The sequence below is a fragment of the Sinocyclocheilus anshuiensis genome, unplaced genomic scaffold (genome assembly GCF_001515605.1).
Source record: "Sinocyclocheilus anshuiensis isolate Anshui unplaced genomic scaffold, SAMN03320099.WGS_v1.1 scaffold363, whole genome shotgun sequence".
Taxonomy (NCBI): Eukaryota; Metazoa; Chordata; class Actinopteri; order Cypriniformes; family Cyprinidae; genus Sinocyclocheilus; species Sinocyclocheilus anshuiensis.
This window is the reverse complement of record NW_015552568.1, coordinates 299,216-314,870: the sequence shown is the minus strand read 5'-3', so window position 1 is coordinate 314,870 and position 15,655 is coordinate 299,216. Positions and strand designations below refer to the sequence as shown.

Here is a 15,655-nt window from a genome sequence, read left to right as displayed (position 1 = left end):
CGCATTTTCTTTATGGGAGGAAAACGCTTCTGTTCTTACCTGCTTTCATGTATAATTTATTAATAAACTGTATACCGAATTTGGCCTTTTTATACCACTATCTTAGTCCATTAATTAAGCATTTTCTTTCTATGAGGGATACTCTTAAAGTGCAATTCAATTTACCGGGTTACGTTCATATTCTGGGCTATTCTGCTTGTCTGTATGCTTTATTAATACTGAATTTAGTCATCCAGTGGTTTACATTACGCGTTTTAGAATGTCCCAAAACCGTGCCTTGATAAGCATGCACTGACTATTTCGTCCAATTTCAAAACAAAACTCTATGAACTGCTCCACTGTGAACGTATGGAGCTGTATGAACCACTACAATCTGTAAAGTAAACAGGAAGTGTTTGTCCGAACTCAACTGGTTTTGCGAGAGAACGCAAATGTTTTGCGAGGGAACGCAAATGTTTTGCGAGGGAATGCAAATATCTTTGCGAGGGAACGCAAAAGTTGTGCGAGAGAACGCAAATGTTTTGCGAGGGAACGCAAAAGTTAGCAATTTGGGAAAGAAATCAATTAAATCTGTATGTGGATGTGTGTAAATATTCAAATGTAACCCCCTTTGTAATCGTTAACATTTTCATAAGTAACTGTAATATAATTACACATTTTTTCTTAGTAACTGTAACTGATTACAGTTACATTTATTTTGTAATTAAATGACGTAACGCCATTACATGTAACTAGTTACTCCCCAACACTGCCAGTTACAAACCATGAGACTGTGAACTGCCTCAGGTTCATATTGGTTTTTCAATGAATGCATGTATTCTAAAGGCTTCTCAATACAATGAACAGCCAGCAAGGTTGCAGGCAGTTTCAATAGTGATTCACTGTCTGTTCAGCTTAGCTTCATTGTAAGGCCAAAGCTTTTAAAGTTACTTTTTTAGGTGGCATATGTTCTAATATGTACCACAATGTTGTTGCAAATATTACCTTAAAACTAGCCAGGTTTTAGTGAAAATTAAACAACACTAAGCTTTTGAAAACATTCATAGAAGTATAAATCCAGGCTATGAATGTAGCATGTGAGAAGATGTAGCTTGTGAATAGCAGAGACATTTCAACGGCTTAGCATCACTGTTGATTCCTTAGGCCTTTGAAAAGCTGTAATTTCTGATTTCAATGTGGTAAATTGATTCTGAAGGGCATTTTACCTTAGTATTTGTAACAGTGGTCAGTCCACCTTCTACTCTGCTAAACTTAAAGGAACACAAGTATGTCAACATTTGCACAGCCAGTTTGTTAATATATGTTATGGAGAACCATCTTTGCGATATAGACTAAGTTAATGTCCTCACTTAACAGATGGAAAAGGACTTAAATATAAACATTTAATAATGTTTGTACATGCAAGGATAACGGGCAGACGGACAGCACTTCCGGTCAGCACCTGATAACAAACTTGATGATGTTTACCACAATATTTGCTTTAGCTCAGGGGTTACTTTATCGTGCAATACAAATCTACAGCTCTTGCTGAAATATTGGGGTGCCTCAAGGCTCTAAACTAGGCCCTACCTAATCTTCTTATAAGAGCTTAAGTTAGAAAGATGCTAAACCAGCTGTGCACATACATTGGGAGGGTGAAATAAACAGGCTGGCAGTCAGACATATGTAGTTCTAATAACTGGTTGTGCCACGCTTTGCAGCAACAACTGCAATCAAGCGTTTGCGATAACTGGCAATGAGTCTCTCATCGCTGTGGAGGAATTTTGGCCCACTCTTCTTTGCAGAACTGTTTTAATTCAGCGACATTGGAGTGTTTTCGAGCATGAATGGGCCGTTTAAGGTCATGCCACAGCATCTCAATCAGATTTAAGTCCGGACTTTGACTTGGCCACTCCAAAACCTTAATTTAGTTTTTCTTGAGCCATTCAGAGGTGGACTTGCTGGTGTGTTTGGGATCATTGTCCTGCTACATAACCCAAGTGCGCTTGAGCTTGAGGTCACAAACTGATGGCTGGACATTCTCCTTCAGGATTTTCTGATAGAGTGCAGAATTGGCAAGTCGTCCAGGTCCTGAAGCTGCAGAGCAGCCCCAGATCATCACACTACCACCACCATGTTTGACTGTTGGTATGAGGTTCTTTTTATGAAATGCTGTGTTGGTTTTATGACAGATGTAACAGGACACACACCTTCCAAAAAGTTAAACTGTCCACATAATATTTGCCCAAAAGTCTTGGGGATAATCAAGATATGTTTTGGCAAATGTGAGAAATGTGTTGCCTTGGAACTCTCCCATGGATGCCGTTTTTGCCCAGTCTCTTTCTTATCGTTGAATCATGAACACTGACCTTAATTGAGGCAAGTGAGGCCTGCAGTTTTTTAGATGTTGTTCTAGGTTCTTTTATGACCACCTGGATGAGTCATCGTTGCGCTCTTGGAGTAATTTTGGTAGGCCAGCCACTCCTGGGAAGGTTCACCACTGTTCCAAGTTTTCTCCATTTGTGGATAATGGCTCTGACTGTGGTTCGCTGGAGACCCAAAGCCTTTCCAGACTGATACACGTCAACTATTTTGTTTCTCATCTGTTTTTGAATTTCTTTAGATTGCGGCATGATGTGTTGCTCTTTAAGCATGCTTCACTTTGTCAGACAGGTTCTATTTAAGTGATTTCTGGATTCAACAGGTCTGGCAGTAATCAGGCCTGGGTGTGGCAAGTGAAATTTAACTCAGCTTTATAAAATAATGTGGTTAATCACAGTTATTTCATGATTTAACAGGAGGGGGCAATTAATTTTTCACATAGGGCCAGGTAGGTTTGGACAGCATGAAAATGATGGAAATTAAATCATCATTTAAAAACTGCATTTTGTATTTACTTGCATTATCTTTGTGTAATATTAAAATTTGTTTGATGATCTGAATCTTTTAAGTGTGACAAATATGCAAAAAAATAAAACAAGGGCAAAAACTTTTTCACACCACTGTATATCACATGTTTAACATTTATATTGCACTCAGGTTCAAGCTGCTGCCACGGTTTATATCAAGGTTTCAACCGAAGACCCCTAGAGCACTTTCAGACCCTTCAAAAACACACAAGTCTTAAATGTGGTGAAGCTCCAGTTGTTTTACAGATTAGACACTTGTAAAGCCAAACGCCTGAAAGCAACGCCCGTCAACACGCATTAAGGGATCACTACGCCGCTCGCCCTGAATTACACAGCAACCCGAGGCCTAAAAAATATCTTGTGATACAACGTGAAAGCAGAAATCCCAACGAGTAAGTCTTAGCGCTTTGGGCAGACCAGATGTAGGGGATTATTCTTAATCTGCAAAATGGCCACACAACTCTAGCGCTTCTTCTCCAGTTCATTTATCACTAACATTGCACGGCAGTAAGTCGTGGGAACCTGAGCACTGACTCACTACGAGAGCCGCACTGCCGCAGCCACACAAATCAAAACACACACACACACACATGCATTCACACGTACCAGAATATGTGGCTTCATTAGCCGGTTTGAATTTTGTGGGGGGGGGGGGGGGGCATGCCTGAGGCTGTCAAAAGCAGACTGTTCCTCCCCCTCCCTCCAGCTCCACCAAGGCTATTAAAACGGCATCTTGCTAAAGTGTGAAACCAATAGGTGATGACATCCTGAGAAGGGCCCTCTGCGTATCTTTGAAACATCTCACGAGCATCTCCAAAGCAGATAACGACGCCTCGCCAACAATCCGAGAAGTTAGTAGCGGGTCAAAGCAATGCAACATGCTCATTGTAGCCTGAGGTGAATGATAAAAATTCTTCTACTTCCTGTGTAGGGCGAGACGGGTAAACAAGGCAGGGGATATGACTTCAAAATGAACGCGTGTTCTCTCGTAGTGCACATACAGTTAATTAAAACGGAAAGGAAACAATGGTTCCCCAATTGTAGAGATGTCAAACTGAGATATATACAAGGGCAGGTCAAAAAACAGCATTCGTTGTATAAAAATTGCAGGTCTTTCTGCGTAAAAGCACAATGTGGCGCTTATCGAAGGCATTTGCAGAGAAGCAGTCATACTTTGAGCTCTGTGTCCTCTCACCATCTCAAAGGAAATAAGTGGGTGCCACTGCGGATAGAGGAAATCAACACTTCAACGGTACACGTTGCTTCACGAAATGGCCGTCATGTGCAGCTAAAGTGGGTCTGAAATCGCGGCCATCAATTTTTAATCATAGTCCTATTCCACTGACCCTAATCCTCCTTTCTGCAAACCTTAGATAACTTGGACTTGTGTGACTGTGTGAAAATGTACGCCTGCTCTTTTTGGTACGCTACAGGAAAGAAAAATCACGATTGAGCTCTTTTTAAACTCAAATTAAAGACTGCAATATGATCTCAAAATATCTTACAATATAACATAGTCTGTGCTATACTTACATTTATTTATTTATTTATTTATTTATTTATATAGTCTTTTATTATTGTTGTTTTTATTTAATATAATAATAATAATAATAATAATTTTTATATAATATTAAACAACTGATTTTAACATATACATATATTAATAAGAAGTGTTTCTTGAGCACCAAATCAGCATATCAGAATGATTTCTAATCATGTGACGCCAAAGACTGGAGTAATGGCCGCTGAAAATTCAGCTATGCCATCACAGTAATGAAAATCACATTTTAAAATATAATAAAATAGACAACAGTTGTTTTCATTTGTAATAATATTTCAAAATATTACTTTTTTGCTTTATTTTGATCAAACAAATGCAATATTGGTGAGCTTAAGAGATTTTTTTCAAAAAAACATTTTAAAAAATCCTACTTTATTCCAGTGAATTCTGCTGAACTTTTGCTGTTGTAGCAATGTTGTGTCTTTTTCTTTAATTAACTGTTGTAAAAACCAAATATCACACTCACAACTGTTGTGAAAAAATTGCAGCATTCACTGGGCTTAAGAAACATCAGAGACAAAGTTGATACTTTGGTAACTGCATGAATGCCCGTGAAGAAATTAACTTTGGGAGTGTGCACAATATCTTCAAGGCAAAACATATATTTACTGCTATATACAACAAAAAGTGTTTGCAACTGTAGTGTGTGTCCACTCAACTGACTGTTGACATGATTTATCTTCAGCGTGTGGTGCATGTGTGTGTGTGTTTGTGGCTTGTGTGTGCGTAACTTGGCAGAGTGGCAAGCAGCAGTGACAGTGCCTTTTCTCTGCAGGCTTGCCTGTCAGTGCACTCCAAGGACAGGCAGCGATGTGTGCAGGCAGCGATTTGTCTTTCAGGCCTCTTCTGGGCACCTGAGAGCAGCTTCTGCAGGGATGCCATAAGTCACTATTCACACTATTCCTCTCCACTCCCTAATGGCTGACACACAGAAGTCAGCTCTGGCTTTGCTCTGACATGCTGGATCAAAACTGCAAGGGACAAAAGATCAGCCTGTACACACACACAGACACACACTCGCGGACCAATGGATGCATAAGTAAATGCATAAGACGTAAAAGCGAACAGCGCCTCTTATTTGTGTCATGCCAACAGTGAGCAAACAGATCTCAAAATGTTATTTCGCTGTGTTTGAGCAGCAAGTGAAATGTTGTTTTGGTTGTCTTGTGCACAAGAAGTTCTACATCCTTCAAGCAAAAGTTCAAAGGAATGAGAAACTTTCAGGAGAAATCCAGTTGTGACATTTAGTTTGGGAGTCTGAAATGAACAAGAGTTCAGAGAAACTTCACATCATTTTACTGAAACATTGCAAAATGTTTGGTTAAATAGAAACTAGAGAAAAATTGAGTCGTCTACAGTGTCATTAACGTTACAAAATTACTAAAACTGTAATTAAAATGAAAACTGATATTTTAAAAATAAAAGCTAATTCAAAATATTAATAAATACTATAACAGAATATAAACAATACTAAAGTAACACTGGTCATTTGGGGAAACTGCAGCAATTGTTGATTTGATTCTAATACCAATTCTACTACCTTTACGATTCACTGCTAGAGAAAATATGCAAAAATAAATAAATAAATAAAATCAAAAGGTACACTTATGTATGTTAACTACCACTAAATAGTGCATATTAGTACTTCAATGACATGAGTAAATTGATTTTTATTTTGGGGTGAACTATCCTTTTAAACTTGCTGTGCCATCTATTTATTGTCTTTCTCTATAACCACATTCAGTTCAATTTCAATTGAATTGAATTGAACAGAACACACAGCAAAGGTTTGGGGAAGTTATGGAGAAACTTGAATGCGATACAACAGGAAATCTATAGGTGCAGTCAGTGGGTTGGCAGAAAGCAGAGCTGGATGTCGTAATGAGCAATGCCTTAGATATAAGGTTCTGCGAGACATTACACAGGGCAGAATGGCCATTAGCATCCTCTCTATATGGCTTCAAGCTAAAAGGAGCTGTCAGCAAAGCCCCAGTTTTCCAAATAGACTATCATCAACATGCATCACTGTTGTATCTGCAGAAAATCATCTATATATATAGACTACATCTTGATACAATATTTCAATGTATTACATGCATAATGTATTATATATATATATATGCATTTCTATATGTACATACTGTACATATAAGTTAGTGTTTTGTTAAATTGTAATCTTTAAATTAATTTTATTACTTTAAGAGACTTTAAGTGTATTTTGACTACATGTTGATACAGTATTTTGATGTTTTGTTATGTCGACCCACTACAATCTTTAATCAGTGTTCCTGGTATTGATTAACATATCAGCCTTCGTGGAAAATTCCCTCACGAAACACCACTGAGAAGCTGGTGGATGTTTTAGAAAGCTCAACACTAAAAGTCTCAGATGAATTTACCTGAAACATCCCGATAAAGACAACAGATGCACATCCGTTCTGTGAATCCCTTGCAGACCGTGAGCAGTATGAGCAAACGAACATGCGGTTTTATCACGGCACCAGAGAAAGTATCTTTATCTGTGCTATCACTGTCTGTTACTGCTATACAAAAGTGCACGAGTGGAAGGCCACTCCAGGGTCAATTCCAACAGCAGCAAAAATTGCATGATCTGACCTTCCCATACATTGAACAATTCTCTGCCAGCCATTGTCACGTACAAATCCCTCATACTGCCAGATTCAATCCACCTAGATCATAATCTGTCCACCCCAATTGGCTCCAGCAGGAGATTCTGTCTCCTATTAACACAATCCACCACATTCAAAATCAGCTTTTATTCCCCGGGTGACAAACAAAGAACTGACCGCCTTAAGCACTTGCTTAATATGATTATCTTTCCTCTAATACATTGGACTAATAGGCTTTGTGGCTATAATTTTCACACTCCCCTTCTCATTATAATACAGCAAATGCCACTCCATTTGTATTTATTCCACCATATGTGGCTGTTTATTGGATTGGATAACTGCGTTGATACCATGTAATGTTCTATTTTGTATTTGTCGCAATGCATCATATTATCCTGTTTAACGCCGCTCTGTTTCAAGGCCTTTGACTCAACAATACATAAATGCATTGAATTATTATTGCAAAATATTAAAGTGGTATTCATTTTTTTTTAAAAGCACACCTTTCATGCAAAAATAAGCTTGTTTGCTATAAAATAAAACTAAGTACTTTTAATTTAAAAAGAAATTAATATAAATTTATTTTAAAACACTAATATATATATATATATATATATATATATATACAAAAAAAATATTTTTTTTTTCTTCAAATATTATGGACCATAGTGACGGTGTTATGTGGTATATGCTATACCTAAATAAATAAATAAAATTTTTTTGTCATAAATAATATATGAAGAGTTCAGATGCAAAAGCCTCTACGTGCCATCTGAAATTTTCTTCTAAAATGAGCATTTTTATCAGGCTCCTATATTTATGTTCAATTATTTCACTTTAATTGCATAGAAAAGCATCTTTACATTGCCATTATAGTAAAAATACAGAACCTACACATAGAAGCATTATAAAAATGCTCATTTTAGATGAAAATTTCAAACGGCACTTAGAGGCTTTTGCATCTGAACTCGTCATATAAATAATGTTACATAAAAATGCCATGCCTTGCAGCACACATACATGCTCTATAGACAAGTTGAGCTGTGCTCCTCGTGGGAGATCCAGGTCTGCCTCCTGTTCCCATTCCCACTAATTCCCTGTCGCCTCTCTACTGCCTGTGTCAATAAAAATAGCACAAACCACCAAAAATAAAAGCTGTGAAAACTGCTGACTCTTGAACACAACTGGTCAAGCAACATCACTGACTATGTCCATTGCTCTGGTGAGAGTTACATTGTGCTGCAGAAAGAAAGTGGCACTTTGAAATTGTAATAAAATCTTGTCCTGCTCTCCCTTGCAAGTGCTGAACACAATTTGCATGCTGCACTTTTCCATTGAGAAATTTAACAAGATGCATGTTTTGCATTTAAATATACAGTGTGCAAAAAGCAGTGCAACTGTTTCATGAATTTAAATTAGTCGACAATGTCCACATATTTTTAAGCTATTTGAGCACAGCGTCTCCCATTTCATTCAGGTTGACTAAAAATGGGTTTAATCTCAAAAGCGAAGAAGAAATGTCAAACACAAGATAAATACCAAAAGGTGTGTCTATAGTCTTGAATTAAATAAAAGTGGCATTTGCAAAATGTCAACAGATCTGACCCAAAGCCAATTAGATTGTTTACTCCCATACCTCATCTTAAAAATCATTCCTTATTGTTGAAGGTGAGAGGGAAGAGACACGTCGGGGATCATCCGAATGATGTCAGAGGTTAAACCAAATAACAGTCGCTCCATCACACTGAAAAAACGATCCATGACAGTTTGATATACAGACGCCATCTAGGAGAGCCATTGATGGCCTATAATTATACAACTAGTCTTAAAGCGAGACCCTCGCCCGTGGGACTCCATATATCAGGATTCATACGCCCCCAAATAGCCCCACAATCCTGTGATGGATATCCAGCACAGATAACAGCAGAGAAGGGAAAACCATATATCTGCAGGGACTTTATAGCTTTCACATCCATCCACTGTCAATGTGCTACAACCAAGGCCAGAAGACTTTATTATGCATACAGGAGGGATTGACGAGAAATAAGGTATTGTTGAAAGGATAGGGTTGAAATTCTGATAGCATTTCCAGCCACAATAAACACTGAAACACCACAACTATGGAAAGTGAAGGGGTTTTAAAGGATATTTTTTTAATTCGAGCCACAGCTGATTGATTTAAACCCATTTTTTTCCTGGATCAAACATAAAATAGCATAAGTACTATTGTGAGAGGAAATAAACGGCTTTGAGAAGAGAATAAGCAGGGTTTTGTAATTAATACAGCTGAAAAAGCACATGAGCATCACGACATAATGAAACGGGAAGTGTTTAAGAGTCATCGCAGCATACGTATTAAGCTAGGGGACACGCTAGGTATCCAGTGTTTTATCCCATACACACACAATGGCTATGTTCAGTCATGCGGTTACAGCTTTCATTACAGAACAGCAGGCTTCCAGGTTTTTGGAGGAGTGTTTAATTGGCAGTGCCGTGTTTGACAAGCATCCCGAAGAAATGAATTTCGGCCCACATGTTTGGACTTTCCATCCCCATTGTGTCCAGCTCACAATTGGTAAACATCTCTCACATTGTCTTTGTTTGGCTGCATTGAATTGCTGTGCGCGCCGATGGGGAATTGCTGGACAGAAAGCAGACAACGGCTGGGCACGACTTCGCAGATTCTCCAAAAATTAACTCTAGAGATAAAGTATCTGGGGTTCCTCCACATCTACACTTCATCCCGATGAAAAGCTACCCAGGCTGTCAGCAAGTCTGTTCAATTTGCAAATCCTAATAGCTACTACAACTTAAGCAGCTTGACACATTTGAGAGGAAAATGAATTGATAAATCTCTATTTAACTTCAGGTTGCTGCTATCATCCTGTGCTGAGATGAAGTCTGCAAGTTGTAATGGCCACTGCTCATTTTTTCGGCTCTACAGGATGGCAAATGTTTCTTACAGCTTTCAAAATCCTCAATCCCTCCAGCACTTTATAGTAAAATGCCTGTAAGTCAAAAAGCCGACAAGCAAATCAATTACCTGCTCTGAAGAACCAGTCAGATGTTTTAGCCTGCAGTTTCCAGGGTTAAAAATAAAGTAGCAGCTTAAAGAAACAGATTGTTCACTCAAGAACGGATATTCTGTCATTCTTTACTCACCTTCAAGACGTTCCAAACCCGAATGAGAAGGAAAAGACATGTTTGGCAGGATGTTCATGCTATTCTCTCCCATACAATGACAGTCAATGGTGACCAGGGGCTGTCAAGCTCCAGAAATGACAAGACGGCAACATAAAAATTCATGAAGCATCATAAAAACAGCAGTCCATACATACCGTGCACTACATTCCAAGTCAGAAGGCATATGATCAATTCTCTATAATCTCTCATTTGTGTAATGTGAATATGAGAACATCCAAATTGGGCATGTCACAAATAAGGTAAAAGACACAGAAAAACCAAAGTCTTTTCGCAAACCTTTGAATGAGTGAATCAGATTTGAGATTCAAGACTTGAGGCTCATTCACACCAAAAAATGATAATATATTAGTGTCCACACCAATGAACAATTACATTTAGTTATTATAAGCGCAAACTGCAGTGATGTCGTCTGCCGCTTTAAATGCTCAACCTCTTTAAATTCAGCTGCATTCTGATTGGCTGATTGTCAACATTTTTATCAGCTGGACAATCAACAATATCGTTCGTCTCTTTCATTATCATTATAGCTGTGGTATGGACATACACTCTAAAAATAAAGGTTCCAAAAGGTGGTTTTCACAGAGAAGAACCATTTTGGGTTTCCCAAAGAACCATTATTTTCAAAGCACAAAGAACACATAACCATCTGAGGAACATTTTTCCACTTGTACAATGGAAATGTTCTTCAAAGGTTCTTCGTGGAACCACAGATGACAATAAAGAACCTTTACTTTCAAGAGTGAACCTATTCTCGTAGAATTAGAATGTTTATTAAAACATATAGTCATCATTCTTGGTGTGAACAGCCCTGTAGATTGTAGTGCATGGTATGTGTGGGCTCTTTTTAAGGTCCTTTTGGTGACATTCACTTTAATTGTACACAAAATGGCTTCCAAACATCTCTTTTTGTGTTCCCCAAAAAAAAAAAAAGAATATCATATGATTTTGGAAAGACATGACAGTTGGTAAATAATGACAGAAAGAGAGTTTTAAAAATCACTGCAGCTGTTTTGTTCCAGAGTGTAATCGTGTGTGTGTCTGCAGGAGTAGACCTTAAAGAATAACACGGGTGGGCCGACAATGAAAAATCTCCAGGAACAAGGAGCTAATGAGTCCATCTGACCATACCATACAATAATGTTACTGCCTGCAACTTAGCTTACTGTGACTCCTTTGGCCATTATATAACACACACACCACATTGCTGAAGGAAAGTGAAAAAATGCAAATCCTTCTTTTACCTGTACGCCTGTCTCACAGGACCCTTAAGCCTATTTTTAACCACTGCACAACATACCAGAGGATTCACCTATTATACTCAACTATAAAAATCAAGGCACAAAGAGCAGCACGAGGAATTACAAATCATGTCCATCAAAGTCTGAACACTCCAGCACAGCAGGTGAACAGTTTTATTCGTCCCATGAGATCCCACCCCTCCTCTCTCCCAAGTGAATATTTTATTAATAAACATCAGTCAGAAATGGTTGGCAGACGAATTCACGTTGATTAATTAACAACCCCTAAAATAACTTATGCAGCACAAAGCAAACAAGCCCAGGCAGTTTGATAAACTGGCACGGCACTTCAGTTGTGCTGCGTGTTAAAATGACTCGGTTACACAAGACGGGCAAATAAAGAAGTGCCATTAGAACAAGCAGCTCGTGTTGATGTTGACGCTTCAAAAGCAGGGCTTGACATATTCCTGAAAGAGCATTGTATTATGCACACTTCACACCCCCACTGAGAGAAGGTTAGAGGATGCCACGTGAGGATGATAGCAGTAATAAACAGCTGTTACGGCTGTGATCCCATCCTTAAACCTCTATAATCAAGATTGCTATAAACAGCATGTTATGTACATTCCCCCATAAATGCTCACAGCAGATTACAGTGGCTGTGAAATGCAGGCAGTGGCGAGATATAGATTTGTTTTCAAACAAGCTTTGAAATAGACAGTGAGAGATAAAGAAAGCAAGGATGCAACACCCTTCAGCACGCTGAGCTCCACCGTCAGATCTGTGATGTGCTCTCTCTGCAGTGAATGCATGAACTTCCAGCATTCCTGAGTGAAATTTTCTGGCAGACATGCAGTCGCTCATACATGGAGGAGCTGAGCTTAATCCCTTAGTTCTGTGTGAGCCGCATAATAGAAACAAATGTATTCCCTCGTGTGCAGAGGGCATGGAGAGAGGTATCATCTGACAGTGGTACTATATCACTCTGAACGCTTGAGAACTAAAGGGGCTTATTCTTTACTAACAATAAACTTATTTTAAGCAGATTAATCTGTCAATATTTTGGTATTGTCAGATTATCGGCATCCGCTTGGATGGCTGTCGGTTGCAAAATTTACCAAAGGATTTTCTGCTTTCAAATCATTTTGAGTGATTCATAGTAAATATTGTGTATAGCAAATGCTTCTTTAAATTCACCAATTTTGTACATTTTATTTGTTGTCACTAAAATTGTACTTGTTCTGACAAAGAGTATGCAATGCTGACCATTTTTCTCTTTGTATATCAATATTTAAATATTATAATAATAATAATTATTATTATATTATTATTATTAAAGGACTCTCTTCTGTATGTGCAATTATTATGGTCTAACTTCTATTCTATTATGGTCTTTTTTGAATATATATATATATATATCAAAAATATGTAGTCATGCTCCTTAAATCCAAAGCAATTAGCTTTAAGACACAGAATAGTCAAGATGACAAATAATACAATTTCTTACTATAATTGAGTCAAATATTTGTTTAAACAAATAGTTTATTCCTCAAGGTTTGAACGCATGAAGTGTTCCGAGATTTGTCAATAGAGGCATGTGTTCCAAAATATTCAGCTCTGAGTAATATCTCATGGAATTTGTTTGCTGCCTATATAAACGCAATGAGACCTGCATATGGTCATATTTATAGTTTTTGACATGCCTGAGCATAATGCATCGACACAGGTCTAATAAATCCCTACATGATGCGCGTGCAACATACCTGCGATTTATGCTGCTGTCCATCCTCGAGTTCTGAAACACTGTTCATGATTTTCCATCGATCATTTACCATTCTCTGGAATCCTTACCATCCGAGAGTTGATTTCATGGGCATGAGGAGAGAACGGGACTGTCAGTCTTAAATTCCAGCATCCAAAAAAGAGAAAAGGGAGACAACACAACAGTCTACGGGAACTAAAACTACTTCAGAAGATGATCCGCACAAACCTACTGAAAACCGGGACACAGAACTAGAGATCCACACTCATTTTGTAAAAGAAAATTATACGTACTTCAAGGGACTTGTCCCTCACCCCAAAAAAGAAACAAACAAGAAAATGCAGTCCGAAAGCAGATCCGATCTCCTTAACTGAGGCGAAGGTGTGACGGTTTGCGGATAGTGCGTTCCGTTCGTTGGCAGGTATTCCTTAGATATAAAACTTTCCCTGTTAAGTCTATGAGAAACAAAAAGACGCGGATTTAGATAATAAACCATAAAGTTATGCGAAATAACTGTGTGCTGGGCGTCCGTTTGATTTGCTTCATTCCTGTGGTGTAAGGACACGTTTGTGGTGGAGAGCTCCTGAAATCCGCCCCCCTCCCTATCTTGCGCTTACACCGTGTCTACTAGCGATGTCCGATCCATGAGCGAATCGTTCTTTCAGAATCGGATCTTCTCCATGAATCATCCGAACCGGTTCACTAATCAATTCGCTCACCGCACTGGACTGAACGATTCGGTCACGAGGAGTGAATAACTCTATGACTCAATTAACCGGAAAACGAACATGTCCGAATCACAATGAGCAGACAACCGATGAGTTAGTTGGCTGACAGTTAAAAGCATTTGGAGCCTATCGAGGATTTTTCTGATGGTGCGAATAGCAGAAAAGTTACAAATAAAACGTAGGCTACTGTAATATTTTTAATAGGCATAGGCCTATGTTGACAAATATGTCCGTTTGACATACAAATGACAATGACAAATTGTTGACAAAATGACAAATTGTTTGTCAATAACGGTGACAAAAAGTTTGCTGCTTCAGTATTTGTAGATTATTTTTCCACATGTTTCTATGGTATACTGAAAAACAATGATAAGCGTATCATAAGTTTTTAAGGCTTTTATTGGCATATATATATATATATATATATATATATGAGTCAATACAGTGTTGACCCTTGTTCTTCATAATCTCTGCAATTTGCTCTGGCATGCTGGATATTAGTTCTGGGCCAAATCCTGACTGATGACGATCCATTCTTGCCTTATTAGTTCTCGGAGTTGATCACAATTTGTGGGCTTCTGCTTGTCCACTGGCCTTTTGTGGACTGACCACAGGTTCTTTATGGGATTGAGATCCGGGGAGTTGCCTGGCCACAGATCTAAAATTTTAATGTAATGATCTTCGAGCCACTTCTTTATCACTCTTGCTTTGTGACATGGTGCTCCATCATGCTGGAAAATGCACGGATCATCACCAAATTGCTCATGGATCGTTGGAAGAAGAAGAAATCGCTCTTGCAGGACGTTTTGATACCATTATTTTTTCATGGCAGTGTTTTTGGGCAGAATTAAGACTCCCTTGGGTGAAAAGCAACCCCACACATGGATGGTCTCAGGATGCTTCACTGTTGAGGTGCAATATTCTTTGTAGCAATTTCCTTGCATGTGAGGCCATTTTGATGCAAAGTGATGATGGCTGCATGTTTCTTTGGAGGTAACCATTGCTAACAAGAACAATGATTGGAAGTGCTTCTTCCCTCCTTTTATAGCAATCAGTCTGCTCTTACAATGTAATTAGTATGATAGTGATTTCACCTGACTTGTACTCATTCACACTTTCACATGTTTCAGCTTAAGCAGCAAACTTTGCAAAACACAAAATTTATGTCACTGCCAAAACTTTTGGCCATGACTGTACATATTAACAGGCACATGCAGTGGCGTGCACACATACTGTAGACATCAAAGGGGTCTTGAGCACCTGCCCTTTTTCTTCCTCCAGAGAAAGTGCCCTTTTTTCTGGGGAGCTTTTTTTTTATTTTTATATATATATATATATAAATGAATATCTGTGCACAGCTTTCCCTGTCAAACAAATAAAAAATAAAAATATCAGGTCGGGTCGGGAAATGTTGAGACTGTCGATGCCTTTCTCCCCTCCGCGTTTCCGCGCAGCACAGCAGTGTAGCACACATTGATTGGCACATGCGCATCACAGACAGACAGAGAGCCACAGAAGTGAAGCCCTCCCTCCCCAGTTGTGTTTGTCTTGGTGTGGAGGTGAGTGGGTGTGAACAAAAGACTAAGCTACCTGTGCCTCGAATTTACAGCTAATTATCCAAAAGACAAAAGGCAATTATAGTTA

General features: G+C 38.5%; 1 protein-coding gene and 1 long non-coding RNA gene across 3 annotated transcripts in view; both read right to left on the bottom strand.

The window, feature by feature from the left end:
* fibcd1a (fibrinogen C domain containing 1a) overlaps positions 1–13,896 on the bottom strand; it is a 121,864-nt gene extending 107,968 nt beyond the window's left edge. Inside the window, exons 1-2 of one of the 2 annotated variants that reach the window (XM_016455721.1) lie at positions 13,577–13,896; positions 13,285–13,367 (exon numbers count right to left, since the gene is read on the bottom strand). In XM_016455721.1, the coding sequence (XP_016311207.1) occupies positions 13,285–13,356 (72 nt within the window). In that variant the 5' untranslated portion in view covers positions 13,357–13,367; positions 13,577–13,896. Of the gene's footprint in view, positions 1–13,284 lie in introns of both variants that reach the window. The other variant, XM_016455720.1, reaches the window with a different exon arrangement.
* Positions 9,107–10,677, bottom strand: LOC107665004 (uncharacterized). Its single transcript, XR_001631511.1, has 3 exons — positions 10,560–10,677; positions 10,242–10,349; positions 9,107–10,087 (listed from the first exon to the last, which is right to left on the bottom strand). It is a non-coding gene; the product is annotated as an uncharacterized LOC107665004 (long non-coding RNA).
* Positions 13,897–15,655: the final 1,759 nt, after the last annotated feature.